This window comes from Marmota marmota, unplaced genomic scaffold, assembly GCF_001458135.2.
Source record: "Marmota marmota marmota unplaced genomic scaffold, marMar, whole genome shotgun sequence".
Classification (NCBI taxonomy): domain Eukaryota; kingdom Metazoa; phylum Chordata; class Mammalia; order Rodentia; family Sciuridae; genus Marmota; species Marmota marmota.
In genome coordinates, this window is record NW_025999960.1 from 11,091,337 (window position 1) to 11,107,524 (window position 16,188).

Here is a 16,188-nt window from a genome sequence, read left to right on the forward strand (position 1 = left end):
GTCAGAAGTCAGAGGCCATTTCAAACTGGAAGTCTAAGAGAAGCTTATTTGAGAGAAGATGTAAATTAAATGAAAGAAGTATCATGCAAAATTGGGGGAACGGATACTCCACACAAAGAGAACAGCCCATGAAAAGGAATCTGTTTGGTATGTTGAAGAAATGGTCAGAAGGTCAAGTATGTATATCATGTAGGCTCTTCAAATCATGGTCAAGGTTTGGGGTTTCCTCTAAGAGATGGGAAGTTTCCAGGAAGGTGAAGAAAGGAGTAACATGCTCTGACTTCAATTTTAGAAGGATCATTCTGAAAAAAGTTTTTAAGAACACTGAAGTGGAAGTAGGGATACTAGTAGGAATAGTGGTCTAGACAAAAGAGAATGGTGCCTTTCATGAAGGTTGTAAGGGTAGAGGTGATAAGCAGTGGTCAGATTGGGAATATATTGTGAAAGATGAAATAGTGAAGTTAGTTTATTTATTAGATGTGAGATATGAGGATATTGATCTGAGCGACTATATTTATGGACCTGTAAAATTTGCACAGTGAGGGCTGGGGATGTGGCTCAAGTGGTAGCGCGCTCGCCTGGCATGCGTGCAGCCCGGGTTCGATCCTCAGCACCACATACCAACAAAGATGTTGTGTCCGCCGAAAACTAAAAAATAAATATTAAAAAAAAAAATTCTCTCTCTCTCTCATCTCTCTCTCTTAAAAAAAAAAATTGCACAGTGAATCAAGAGTTATATAGTAATTCTATTAGTTCTGAGTTGCCCATTAGAAATTCAAGTTGAGATACCTCATAGACCACTAGATATACAAATCAGCAGCTAGGGAAGAGATTTGAATAAGCATATGTTGATGACCTCTTAAGCTATGACTGATTGATGCAGAGATTGATAATGTGTAGAGAAAATGGACAAGTCCCGAGCCCTGGGGTACTTGAATATGCTGTCCTTTGCAGAATAAAAGAAGATTCCTGTGGGGTGAGAAAAAACCAGAAGAGAGTGTTGTTCCCCAACCCAAGGGAAGAAAGTTATGTTTTGAGAGAAAGGAATGATCAATTGGGTCAATACCATAGCCACATGAGTGATTTTGGAAATAGATCTCCCCATTGCCCCTTCAATTAAGGAAAGAGACAGTATCTGACCAGTGAATTTGGTAAGAAATTGTTTGAATGTGTGCTGGATGTACTGATTTGCTTCTAACAAATCAAATATGAAAGAAGTGGCCTCAAGTATAATATTGGTTAAAAAAAGTCTGTACCTTCTATCTTGGTCATTTGCTCTCTCTTGCATTGCTTACTATAGGAACTAAGACTAGCTCCCATGTCTTAAGGCAGCCCTTCAGAGACACTCATATGTTAAAGTACCAAGGCCTACCCATAGCCACATGAGTGATTTTGGAAACAGATCTCCCCATTGCCCCTTCAGATAAGCCTCAAAATAAGACCAGTCCTGACCTTGACTGCAATCTCATAAGAGACCTTTTACCAGAGACACCTAGCTAAACTGTACAGACTTCTCTCACTACAGAAAAGATAAGGTACTATTTTTTTTGTTTTCAGCTTCTGAGCTTTTAGGGTAATTTGTTATGCATCAATAGATAACTAATACAGCCCACTTCAGATTGTGGTCATATATTTAAAAGATAGTGAGTGTTACTACAAATTTAAAGCATAGACGTCAAAAGAGGTAGATTTTTAAAATATATATATTCACATCCAGAAGCACAGAAAAGAAAATTAAACCCAGGTTATCCCTAGAGGATAAGTGAAAAGGATGGGTGGGGGCACTGAGATAAAATAAGGATGCATTTTCAGCTTTAATCTATATACTTCTGTATGATTTACATTATTTATACTAAGTTATATTCATTCTTTCTATGCATGACTTTTAAAAAGTCAATCTTAATACAACTCTATAGAGTATATGCAAAGCAGCTTATTAGGGAAGACCAAAAATGACTGATCTGTTTCTGAACTGCAATCTGTGGTTCTTGATATTGTCTACAGAGCTGGAAATACTCACCCTGGGACATTCACAAGTGCAAGGTAAAGCCCTCAGGCCACAGCTAAGTGATGATTTGAAAATGCCAGGTTTTAGCTTCAGGTAAGGCAACAACATTCCCATTCTTTGTGAAAATCCTGATGAACCCTCTCTTCAGGGTCTAGAGCTCCTTCTGCTGCAACTGGCAAAGCATATTGGAAGCCTTGGCATCCATCATCCCAGTCTGTTTTATTTCCTTTGTGTGAAAACCCTTTCAGGCTCAAGGATTAAAGACTTCTTAACATTTAGGTACTAAGTACCTTTAAATTATCAAAGGCTTTCATTGACTGTGTCATCTTAAACCCATTATTCTCTCAGGCTGCTGCTCTATGAAGGTATAGATACAAATGGAGAAAACAGTGAGTTTTGTTTTGTTTCCCATTCCTCTGCCAAGAATTCTGAAGGTAAACTCTTATTATGGTACTAGCTGTTTCCTTGGTAATTATTCACTGGACTCTGCTTGTTTTGCTCTGCTTGTTTTGCCTGGTTTCTAAATATGATGCCCCTTAATAGAGGACATGAAAGAGCAGAGTTGTTTGTCCACTCACTGAAAATAATTCAAAATTAATTGTAAATAATTGAATATAATCTGATTGAATTTCGACTCTAACTAGATTGAAAACTTCTTGGAAACAAGGATCCTTGTACTGACCTTCACACGATTCCCCACTGGGTGAAAACATTCCATTGTCATGATAGCCATCTCTGCACTCACAGTGGTACCATCCAGGCAGGTTAATGCAGTTAGCACGACTGTCACACTGAACAAAGCCATCAGAGCATTCATCAATATCTGTTTGACAAAGAAAACAAAAGTGGGATTTCATGCAATTGTTTCTTTTCTATTAGAGAAACTAGAATATTCTGCTACAAGGCTACTATAATTTTTAATGCAAGTAAATCCTTGAAATAGACAATATAAAAATCAATAAGGTTTCTTGGTTATTAAAAGCTGTGCAGAAACAATGTAGTGGTATTAGTAATAGGCGAAACATCTAGAAGGTTTCTCTGATTTGCAAAAGTCATTCAACTATAAAAAATTGAAAACCATTTGTAATGGTTATCAGAGCTTCTCACCAAATATTTCCAATATTCTGGGCATACTCCAGAATTGCAGTTTGCAGTTTTTTCAGGTTAGGTATGGACATGTGACTTCCTTAAGCCAATTAGGGGAGGATATGTGTGACTTCTAGGCAGAGACTTTAAAATTCTGTATATGATTCACATGAATCCTTCCTCATCAGATAGAATGATTAGTGATTTGCAGAAGGTATAAATACCAACCTGAGGGAGGATTACATGAGTCACATTCCATAGCTACCTGGAATTGACTATAGTATGAGCAAAAAAAAAAAAAAAATCAACTTCCGTTGCTTTAAGTCACTGAGTTTTTAGGGTCTTTTATTACTATCAGAATAATCTATCTCGACTTAATACAGCAGGTTCCTTCAAGATATATGGCGACAGCACTCATAAATCAATGTATTTTGAAGAATACATATCATTTCCATCACTTTTTACTATGTGTTATACATATTATGCCAATTAACGCTCAAGAAAATCTTGCCATGGATACAGCATATTGAACATATAAAAAAATGAACCAAAAGAAAATTATGTAATTTTGAGTTCACGGGCTTGAGACTCTGAATGACTGTGGATGCCAAAAATATCCACATGTACCACTCCCATCTTGACAGTTCCATGCTATGACAGAAGGTTTCATCTGCCAAGACAGAATGGCCTTTCTTTCTTTTTTTTTTTTTTTTTATGTCCTTTCTTATATGCTCCTTCCTGCACCACTTTCCCCACTGCAGTAACCAGGCAAGATGATGTGCCCCATATACAAGGTAAGGCCAGCTGTATTTTAGAGTCCTTTTCCCTCAGATAGTCCCTTCTATTTGGCAGAATCTACTCCTTTGCATTTCTTCTAACACCATATTCATTGAAGCACATATTTCTTTTGCTTTTCTTTTAAAATTTCTTCTTTTCTGACACTCTATTTTGAAAGAGATAAGTTAATGAATATACAGGGAAATAAGCAAAAACAATCAGGGAAATAAGCCAATACTCACTTCTTAGTAGTTCCTCCAATAAAACGGCATATAAAACAGTCTCTTAGATTATAATATTGCATAATAGGCAAAAAACCTATTATATCACTATAACATTTTAGTATTATTTCTACACTATGAATGTGTTTAGATTCCTTTCCCAAGAGTCAGTTACTACTGCCAGTCTTTCCTACTGACAAAATAATTGTTAGTGGCCAAATCAGCTAACTATTGACTTCCTGACACACAGTTACTGGGGATTTCCTCCATGTACTAAGACCTCATCATTTTTTTATGAAATAGCCTATTTGTACTTCAGGGTCCTTGCTAACTGATGAACTTATGATTATAAATAGGTCCAGAGTGCTATGCTTATTTCAGCTTTATATAGTCTTTTCTTCTAACCCAAATGATGCAGAAAATTGATTATGTCATTTCTTAAGTGCATGGTCAAAAGAAAACAGGTTAATTTAAGCTTTAGAATTGAGTTTCACTAGAAGAAGGCCATGAGGGTAATGTTGATAGTCATTTTAGAAAAAGTTAGTTCCCTGTTGGCCACTTGGAAATAACTATTAATAGAACAGAGTTTTCTCCACTGAAGCAACTTTCCTTTCTATATTTAGCCTTCAATTTAGACCCTTCTTTCTTCTTTAACATAGTTAAAAGTCATCTCAGTTCATATATATGTAAAGTGTTACTTCTCTACTTCTTTTCTCATTATTCCTTTTCCAATCACCAGGTCCTTTCCTATATTGTTTTAAGTCCACCTCACTTTATTTACGTTATGACACCCTTCCTTGATCTACAAACATACTCTTTAAAGTTTAACAGGGTTAAGGACTGGGGTTAAAAACATATGCTGGTCATAATGTATTTTCTTATACAGTTTGAGAATTATTTCACTTTTTTTTAAAGATAGAGAGAGGAGAGAGAGACAGAGAGAGAGAGAATTTCTTTTTTAGTATTTATTTTTTTAGTGTTTGGCGGACACAACATCTTTGTTTGTATGTGGTGCTGAGGATGGAACCCAGGCCACACACATGCCAGGCGAGCGCGCTACCGCTTAAGCCACATCCCCAGCCCCATTATTTCACTTTTAATTATTATCAATAGGTAGTACTTTAGGAATGAATATACAAATATGCTTCATTCAGTAATTTAGGATTCAATATTTATTGAATGCCTGTTATGCATTGGAGAAAAAATGTTGTAAACAGAAACAGTTTCAAGTTTATCAAACATTTAAATTGCATTTTAAATTAAGAAGAGAACATTTATGAAATCTGAACTTACAATAATTTAGGACAGTATTTCCTAATATATTATATATCTGCCATTAGTGGTATGGTATGTAAGCGATGGTGGGCAAATATTTTATTTTCATGGCTACGTATTTAATTTTTCTGAAGTATTTCCTTTTATAGCAATGATATCTTATAGTAAAATAATGAGATTAAATTTAAATTTAAAAGTGAGCCAGGCACATGGTGGTGTATAACTGTATCCCAGCAACTAGGGACGTGGAGGCAGGAATATTGTAAGTTTGAGGCCAGTCTCAGCAACTTGATGAAGTCCTAAGCAATTTAGTGGGACTCTGTCTCAAAAAATAAAAAAATAAAAAGGACAGGGATATGGCTCAGTGGTAAAGCACCCCTGGGTTCAATCACCAGTACCAAAAAAAAACAAAACAAAACAAAACCAAAACCCAAAAAACCCCCCCAAAACAAAAAAAAAGTGAAAAAAGAAAGTCAAAGAAACTATTGAACCAATATAAAATAAATACTGGTATATACGGTATAAGAATATGACAACAATTATACAATTATGAAATTTTGAAAATATCAATATGCAGTTTCAGGCAATTATTCACATTTCAAAGGAATTTGTTGAGCAATTTCTTATGTAGTAAAATGGCTTAATTCATCTAAAATGAGCTTCAATTTATTAAAACATGAATGTGATGGCTCATATACTTGCTATCATTTAGGGTAGGGAAGAAGAACTAACTACATATGTAACTACATCTTATACTTCTATTGTCCTGCTAATTTTTTTTGTTTGTTTTGGTTTGGGTTTGGGGGGTTGTTTTACTGTTTTATTTCAGCTTTTTATTTCAAGATACCTCTGTATTCACATTTGATTTTAAAAATAATACAGAAAGATCCCATTTACATTTACTCAGTTCCCCCCAGTGGTAATATCTTGAAATCAAAATCATTGCCAGGATATTGCCATTGACACAGTCAAGATTCTGAACTGCATCCTCACCACAAGGATTTCTCAGGTTGCTTTTTCATAGTAATACCCATTTCTCTACTGCTCTTAACACTCCTTAAAACCTGCCAATCACTAGTATGTTCTCCATTTATAAAATTTAAGTGCCCAAGATTGGGATATTAATGGAATCAAGCAATGTGTAACCTTTTGGGATTGCCTTTTTCCAAACTCTTCATAATTCTATGGGGATTCATACAGGTATTTAGGGCAACCAATAGTTTTTACTATATTATTGCTAATCGTTATTCTATAGCATAGATGAAGCAGTTTGTTTAACCACTCATCCGTTGAAGGATATCTGGGTTGTTAGTAGCATTTGGCTATGATTTTTTTCACAAATTCATTTATTTTTAAATTAAATAAACTTTTATGCATTTATTGTGTACAATATGATGTTTTAAAGTATGTATACATTGGGGAATAGTTAAATCTAGCCAACTAATAAATACATTACCTCACATAGTTATTAGTTATTAATTTTGCTTAATATTCACTCCTAACATTTTCAAGAATACCAAAGATTACCATTAACTACAATTAACTTGATGTACAACAGATCTCTTGGACTTATTCCTCCTACTTAATTAAATATGTATATGTAGTTGTGGACTAACATGTTCCCAACTCCCTCTCCATCAGATTCTGTAACTATTGTACTCTCAACTTCTTGAGATTCTATGAATGGATGACAGGTAAGAATATTTGTCTTTCTGAACCTAGCTTTTTCACTTAACATAATATCCTCCAGGTTTATCCACAGTGCCATAAACAACAGAAGTTTGCCCTTCTTTGTGGCTGAATAGTCCTCCATTGGGCATATATATCATATTTCTTTTATGTATCCATCCATTAATGGACATTTAGGTTGATTGCCTATCACGGGTACTGTGAATAGTTAGCACAATAAACATGGGAGTGCGTATATCTCTTCAACATACTGGGAAGAAAGTGCTTCTTTCTTCCACATCCTTGCCAATACTTGTTACCTTCTGCATTTTTTATTACAGTCATTCTGACAGGAGTGAGATGGTATCTCATGGTTTTGGTATGCATTCCTAGATGATTAGTGATGATGAGAATTTTGATATACACTGCTAAGCTGATTTGTATGGCTTCTTTGGAGAAATGTCTACCCAGGTCTTTTGCTCATTTTTTAAACCAAGTAGATTTTTGCTATTGAATTCAAGTTTGAGGTCCTTACATATCATGTTTCTTTATATATTAACCTCTTATCAGATGTACAGTTTGAAAATATCTCCTACCATTCTCTAGGTTGACCCTTCACTCTGTTTATTGTTTTCTTTGCTTTACCAAAGCTTTTTAGTTTGATTTAACCCCATTGATCTAGTTTTGTTTCTGTTTCCCTGCATTTTTGAGGAGATAGTCAAAGATACCATCACCCAGACTGATATCATGGAACTTTTCTTCTAGTGATTTCATATTTTGGGGGTCTTACCTGTAATTCTGTGACCCATTTTGAGTTTATTTTTGTATGAAATATGAGATGAGGGTCTAATTTCATTTTCTGTATAGAGATATCCAGTTTTACCCACACCATTCATTGAAAAGACTGCCTTTTCCCATTGTGTATTTTTGGCACCTTTATTAAAAATCAGTTAGCTGTAAATATATGGTTTTATTTCTGGGTTCTTTGTTCTGTTCCCTTGATCTGTATATCAGGTTTTATGCCAATACTATGTTGATTTGGTTACTACAGCTTTGTAACCAAATTACCTTTTGAAGACAAGTAGTGTGATGCCTCTATCTTGGATCGTTTTCTTAAAGAAAAGGGTTTTTGTGGTTGCATACAAATTTTAGAATTATTATTATTTTTTAGTTCTGTGAACAATATCCTTGGTAATTTGACAGGGATTGCATTGTATTTGGAGATCCCTTTGGGTAGTATCAACATTTTAATAATATTCTTCTGACTTATGAACACAGGATATCTTCCATTTATTTGGGTTCAATTTCTTTCATCAAAGCTTTATAGATCTCTAAGTAAATAGGACCTTAGCTCCTTGGTTAAATTTTTGCTAAGTATTTTATTTTTATAGCTATTGTAAATGGTATTGCATTATTTATCTCTCAGTTCAGTTATTATAAAATAATACTATTTATATTCCTAAATTGATCCTGCAACTTAATTAAATTCTTTCATTAGTTATTACAATTTTGGGGGGACTCTTAAGGATGTTCTATATACAAGACACATGCTTACAAAATAGGAACAGTTTAAGTTCCTTTCTGATTTGGATATGGTTTATTTCTTTCTATTGCCTAAATGCTCTGGCAAAAGATTTCTAGTGATTACTGTGTTGAACAGAAGTGGCCAAAGAAGTTGTCCTCCTCTAGATTTTACAGGTAAAGTACTCAAATTTTCCCCATTTAGTAAGATATTAATTGTGGGTTTGTCTTATGTGGCTTATTGTGTTGAGGTTCATTTCTTCTATATCTAATTTGTTCAGTTTTTATCACAAAGGGAGGTTAAATTTTATCAAATGTTCTTTCTACATCTATAGAAATGATGATAAGAGTTTTGTCCTTCATTCTGTTAATGTGATGTATCATGTTTATTCATCTGCTTATATTGAATCACACTCACATCCTTTGGATAAATCACAATTGATTATAGAAAATTATTGTTTTACAGCACTGTTTTCCAGTTTATTGCTATATTTTCGAGGATTTTTACATCTATGCTCATCAAGAATACTGACTTATAGTTTTCTCTTTTTTATTGTATCTTTGTCCAGTTTTTGCTGGATTGGTAAAAATGTTTGGAAGTCTTTCTTCCTCTTCTATTTTTTGGAAGAGTTTGAGAAGAATTGGTATTGGGTCTTCTTTAAATATTTGCTGGAATTCATCAGTAAGTCATCAAGTCCTGGGACTTTCTTTGATGGGAGACTGTATAGGTCAGCTGTTTTCCTGATCAGCAAAATTGTAGAGAATGTAGAGGAGGAAAAGTTTATTTAGGGGCTCAGGGTTTCAGAGATCTCATCCATAAGTAGTTGGTTCCATTCTTTGGGGCTTGAGGTAAGGCAAGACATCATGGTGGAAGAGTGTAACAAAGAGAAGTAGCAGCCCACATAGTGATCAGGTGTGGGAGGCCAACCTTACCGGTGACTGAGTTATACTCCCCAGCTGGGTGCTGAGGCGCTCAGTCACAGAAATGGGTGTGTCTTGCTATAGCCCCATGGGTGAAGCTATGCTCACCTGTTCCTTTGTAATATAACCCCTTGCCCTGTTTAGGATAGAATCTTCCATGGAAGTGCCTTGTGTGTGTCCCCTCCTCTTACTGTGCCCTTGGGTGTGGCCTACCCAGGTGTCAGTCAACCTGCTGACAGTGGACATCATGAAGATAGACTCAGCCCCCTGAAACCTGACCACTTGCCTCATTTGAATAGCTTCTCCTCAATAAAAGGGGTCAGCGCGTGCTCTCTCTCTCTCTCTCTTTCTGCGGACCCTTAAGGTCAGAGGAGCCGTCACAGCAACCCCAAAGAAAAAGGTATTTGTGTCTCTTGTGTGGTTACTTCGTGCAGCCCAGTTAGCCCAGTTTAACTAGAGTGACCCCTGAGCCTTTTAGTCCCGAGAACAGAAACCCGGCAATCTGGAAGCACAGAGATAGGTCTCCATTCACCAGACACAAATATATACTCCAAGCCATGCCCTGATTCCCACCTCCTCCAGCTACACCTTGCTGCTTTAGTTACCACTCAGTTAATCTCTATCAGAGAATTTATTCACTGACTGGGTTAAGACTCTTACAACCCTTTGGGAGACCAACCTTGCACGTGACTGAGTCACACTCCCCAGCTGGGTGCTGAGGCATCAGGCAGCTTTCTGCTAGACTTTCCCCACCCTTCTTGGGTTCGAGGGATGGTGTCTCCTGCATGGGTGTGTCTTGCTGCAGCCACATAGATAGAACTATGCTCACCTGTTCCTTTGTAATATTACCCCTTGCCTTGTTTAGGATAGAATGTTCCATGGAAGTACCTTGTGTGTGTTCCCTTCTCTTACTGTGCCCTTGGGTATGGCCTACCTAGATGTCAGTCAACCTGCTGACAGTGGACATCATAAAGATAGACTCAGCCCCCTGAAACCTGACCCCTTGCCTCAATTGAATAGCTTCTCAATAAAAGGGGTCAGTGCATGCTCTGTCTCTTTCTGCGGACCCTTAAGGTCAGAGGAGCTGTCACAGTGACCCCAAAGAAAAAGGTATTTGTGTCTCTTGTGTGGTTATTTTGTGCAGTCCAGTTAGCCCAGTTCCCCTGGAGTGACCCCTGAGTGTTTAAGTTGAGAATGAAACCCCGCAATTGGTGTCCAACGTGGGGGAGAAAGGTCTGAATGCTTAAGTCACCGGAAACGCTACACAACTCAATCATTTCTCCTCTGAACCTTCTTGCATTGTCTCACATGTAAGCTTTTGGGGGACACTTCACATCCAAAGCACAAGATTCCACCTCCGGCTCCCAAAAGCTCACAACCGTTTCATAATGTAAAATACATTTTGTCCATTTCCAAAAGTCCCCCTAGTCTCAACAGTTCTGAGATTGCTCAAAGTAGAAGTTCAAAGTCTTCTCTGAGGCTTGAGGCAATCTCGCAGTATGAGTTCCTGCAAAATTAAAAGCAATTTACAAGTATCCAATAAATAAAGGTACACAGTAAATAATTCCATTCACAAAATTAGGGGCATAGAAAAAAGGGTTGGGACCAAAGCAAGACCAAAATCCATCTGGGCAAACAAGTCCTTTTGTTCTGTGTTTGGCATCTGGAGCACATGGCATGATGTCCTCTCCAAAGAGCTTATGTAGCTTTGCCACAGGGCCTTACCGGTTGAAGCCCAAGTGGTCTTTCTGTTGGTTTGTCTCTGCTCAATTCCTGCAGCTTTCTTAGGACGATGTTGCATGTTACTGGCATTTTTTAATCTAAGGGGTCTCCACTGCAGTTTCCTCCTCAAATCTCCACATTTAACTTTCTCAGAGAGTGTCCACAGGGACTACAACCCTGCTGCACTTTGCCTGGCTTTACACCCTTCTTTGAAATCTGGTTGGAAGCCTCCATTATCCCTTAACTACAGCATCCTGCATTTCTGAGGAACTAGCACCATGTGGCTGATGCCAGGGTCTGCTGCTATCTCAAGCAACAGTCAAGTCTCCAGGGACCCTGGCTGTAGGAGCTCTGAGTGTCTGGGTAGTGGAGTATGTCGAAAAAACTTCCTTGGCTCCCTTGTGCAAGAATTCCCCACTGGTCTCTTATCAAGAGCATTTTTACTTTTACTTCCTTGAGTCTTAGATGGATATGATCTTGCCAATTTTTGAGATGCCCTCAAGCCATCTTTCCTATTGTTTCTGGGCAAAGTGTTTAGCATTTCTTTAGTGGCAGTAATGTCTTTAACTACAACTTCATTAGTTTAAGTTTTATGCTAACCTTTCAAGTCCAAGATTTTCAAATCTTTCTGCTTCTGATTATCCCAATAAACTTAGCTAAAAGCTGCCAGCAATACCCATGCCACTTCCTGAATCTATGCTGCCTAGAAATTACTTCAGCCAGATTAAGAAATCCATGACTTTTAAAATCAGCTTCATAGAAAGTCTCAGGACATGGGCAAAATGCAGACAACTTCTCAGTCAGAACATAACATGAATAGCCTCTAGTCCAATTACCATCAATGTCCTCCTTTTCTTTTAAACCATTTTGAGCCCTGTCTTGACTGTCCATCGTCCTATTGACATTCTGGTCCTCTAAGCTTCCACCAGAATCAGTCATTAAGCTCCATTTACAATGATCAAATCAGCTTGCATCCATAAGCATCTCAAAATTCCTCCCACCAGTTTCAAAAAGCTCAAAAACCTTCTGAGCCACATGGTCAGGTTAGTCACAGCAATGACCACACTTCTCAATATTAATTTCTGTTTTAGTCAGCTTTTCTTGCTTGTGTAACAAAAGGAACCAACCAGAACAACTGTAGAGGAGGAAAAGTTTATTTGGAGGCTTACAGTTTCAGAGGTCTCAGTCTATAGACAGCCAGGTCCATTCCTCAGGGCTCATTGTGAGGCTGAACATCATGACAGAAGAGTATGGCAGAGGGAAGCAGCTCACATGGTGATCAGGCAGTAGAGAGAGGTCTTCACTTGCCAGATACAAATACATACCCCAAAGCCACACCCCTGATTCCCACCTCCTCCAGCCGTACCCTACCCACTTCATTTGCCACTCAAGTTTGAACAAATTACTTTTCAAACTGAATAAGGGTGCTAAAAAGTGCTAGTATAGGTGTATAAAATCATATTATTTAGTCTTACTCACAAAGACCCTAAATTTTGGATTCTGTTGAAGTAGTATATAGAAAACTTTAAAATAAAGATTGTGAAAAACTATTATTTCATTACATATTCTGTCTTAGAAAGGAACTAGTTCCTTAATTCCTTAGGACAATTAGAACTCTTTCAGTATTTAGAGAAGTTAGCTATGACTTTATAATGCTGTGCTAAAGCACAGATAATCTACATCCCAAAAGATGTTTAACCATCCAAATCAACTTAGATAATAAAAGTGGAAGGCATTGCTGAAGAAAGATTTTTCTAGAAAGCACCTATGTTTTGATCTAGTAATTTTTAAAAAGGCAAAAAAAAAAACAAGAAGAAAATGTTTTTAAATTTTTTAAAAGCTTATTTATATCAGTGTATTGTTTTCTTTTTCTCCCTGTAGTTTTGCAGCACAAGACTTGGCACAGACCAGTGGCTACAGAGGTAACCAACTAAAAACGGCTTTTGCCATCAGCATTTAAAGGGTTATTATAGAAAATGACACCTTGTTTCCTTGTAAAATTAAATGCAGTTATAGAAGGTACACATGAGTGATAAATAGTTTTCTTTTATGTATAGTAATAGTTATTTCTAATATGATTACAAATAATAAAAAATCTTCAAGTATTCAAAATCATCTATACCTAAAAAGGGTTTTAATCAATATTTTCACCATCTCCCTTTTAAACTAAGAGAAAACTGATAAATTCCTCCTCTTAATTGTATACACACAAAAAAGGAAATATAACTCTTTATTAAGATGAGCACACTGTTTTTGGTGGCAAAATCAGATAATGTGAGTACAGTCATTTTACTATTTATTATTAAAATGACATAATTTCTCATAAAACAGTGCTGGTTTTATTTATATCACTATCCTAGGCACTGGTAGTTAAATTATATTGATAAGCAGCAGGCAATTAAAAGGCCTCAAAACAATTAATCAACTGTTGATTACTCACATGTGGGCTATTTGCTCTCCAGATTATCTGCAGCACTTTTTTTTTTAATTACAAGGTCATTTCCTTCTGTCTTTTGTTGAGCTTCTGGGGATGTGCTTATAACATTTAGGAGGTGTGAGTACTTAAGTAGTAGAATTGCCTCTGAAAATCATTACTTTAAGAGCTATGCTAGATTTGGGCATAAAATATTTTTTAATATTTCATATAAGAAGACTAATTTTCTCCTAAGTTATTTTCAAAAATAAAATATGACAACATATATAAATAGACTTGAGAAACTATAAAATCTTCTATATTACCTGGATGATAATACTGCATATTTAGTGAAAAAATATTTTCATTACTTTATAGATCATAATTAGGAAATTAATGACTGGTGTCAAAAATGCATAGATGGAATTTCTTGATCACAATTTTTAGCCCTCACAACAACCATGTTAAGTATTCTTATTCCTATTTCATAGAAAAGGATGTGGTGACAGCAAATCCATTGCCTGAGGCCACAGGACAGAGCAGAACTCCAAGTCTAACTCCATAGTCTACCTACTGGCTATATGGTAGAAGATAACCAAACTCATAATTTCTGTTTACAGCAACAAAACTGTAAATGTCAAAAGAGAAGCTAATTAAGTTATGGCTGCATATTGATTGCACTGGGTGCTATAAACATTGATATCCCCCTTAAAGCTGAGGAATTGGTAACCTATAAGGACATTACAAGACTATAGGATAGAAGCTGCAATACCTCAGATCTGCACTGCAAGAAAGGAAGACATATAGACAACATGAAAAAACAAGAGAGAAAAGTGCCCCAAACAAGATACTACAATAATAGAATCCAATGACAGTGCAGTAGATGAAATGTCAGAGAAGGAGTCCAGAATGTACATAATTAAAATGATTAGTGAATTAAAGATGACTTAAGTTAGCAAATACAGGCAAAAATTTTTCACTCTGTTAAAGAGATAAGAGAGCTAATACTGGCAAACGTTGATCACATCACCAAAGAGATAAGAGAGCAAATATAGGTGGCAAAAGATTACTTCAAGAAAGAGAGATTCTGGAACTAAAAAGAATATAGAAATCCTTGAAACAAAGGAAACTATAAACCAAATAAAAACTTCAATAGAAAGCATCACAAACACATTAGATCACATGGAAAACAAAACCTCAGACAATAAAGACAAAATATAGAATCTTGAAAATAAAGTTGATCACACAGTGAAGATGGTAAGAAACATAAACAGAACATCCAAGAATTATGGGATAACATCAAAAGACCAAATCTAAGATTTATCAGGATAGAGGAAAGCTCAGAGTTTCAAACCAAAGGAATTCACAATCTCTTCAATAAAATAATATCAGAAAATTTCCCAAACATGAGGAATAAATTGGAAAATCAAATACAAGAGGCTTACAGGACACCAAATATAATAAATTACAACAGATCTATAGGAGATCCTGGAACAACATATACCAAGCTCTGAAAGAAAATGGATGCCAACCAAAAATCTTATATTCAGCAAAATTTAGCTTCAGATTTGATGATGAAATAAAAACCTTCCATGATAGACAAAAGTTAAAAGAACTTACAGCAAGAAAGTCTGCACTATTGAACATTCTTGGAAAAATATTTATTCCATGAGGAGGAAATGAAAAGCAACAATGAACATCTGCAAAGGGAGGAACTACACTAAAGGAAAGGTCAATAAAAGGAGAAACCAAGTCAAGGTAAAAACCAAAAATAAACCAAAATGACTGGGAATATAAACCATGTCTCAGTAATAACCCTGAATGCCAATGGCCTAAACTCATCAATTAAAAGACATAGACTGGCAGATTGGATTAAAAAAATAAAGACCCAACAATATGCTGCCTTCAAGAGACTCATTTAACAGGAAAAGACACCCACAAACTGAAAGTGAAAGGATGGGGAAAAAATGAATCACTCACATGGACTGTGGAAATAAGTAGAGTTTCCATCCTCGTATCTGAAAAATGGACTTCAAACCAAAGTTAGTGAAAAGCGATAAAGAGGGTCATTTCACACTACTTAAACATCAAAAAGACATAAAAATCATAAATATCTATGCCCCAAACGATGGGCATCTATGTATATCAAACAAACCCTTCTCAACTTCAAGAATCTAATAGGCTATAACACAGCAATACTGGGAAGACACACAGACAACATGAAAAAACAAGGGAGGAAAGTGCCCCAAACAAACCAAGATACTACAATAATAGAATCCATTGACAGCGCAGTAGATAAAATGTCAGAGAAGAAATAGTGGCAAAATATTCCATGAGGAAGTAATGAAAAGCAACAATGAAAATCTGCAAAGGAAGGAACTACACTAAAGGAAAGGCCAATAAAATAAATCAATAAAACAATCAATAACTTAGACTTAACAGACATATATAGAATATTCAATCCATCAACAAGCAAATACACTTTTTTTCTCAGCAGCACATGGATCCATCTCCAAACTATATCATAGGTTCTGCCACAAAGCAAGTCTTAGCAAATACAAAAAAAAAAAAAAATA

At 36.1% G+C, this 16,188-nt stretch overlaps 1 protein-coding gene across 4 annotated transcripts in view; it reads right to left on the bottom strand.

Annotated features, from left to right (window-relative positions):
• Positions 1 to 16,188, bottom strand: part of Nell2 (neural EGFL like 2) — a 360,984-nt gene that overhangs the window by 18,285 nt on the left and 326,511 nt on the right. For all 4 annotated transcript variants that reach the window (XM_048802576.1, XM_015493239.2, XM_048802578.1 and 1 more), the window contains one exon: positions 2,691 to 2,831. In XM_048802576.1, coding sequence (XP_048658533.1) covers positions 2,691 to 2,831 — 141 coding nt within the window. The remainder of the gene's footprint in view (positions 1 to 2,690; positions 2,832 to 16,188) is intronic.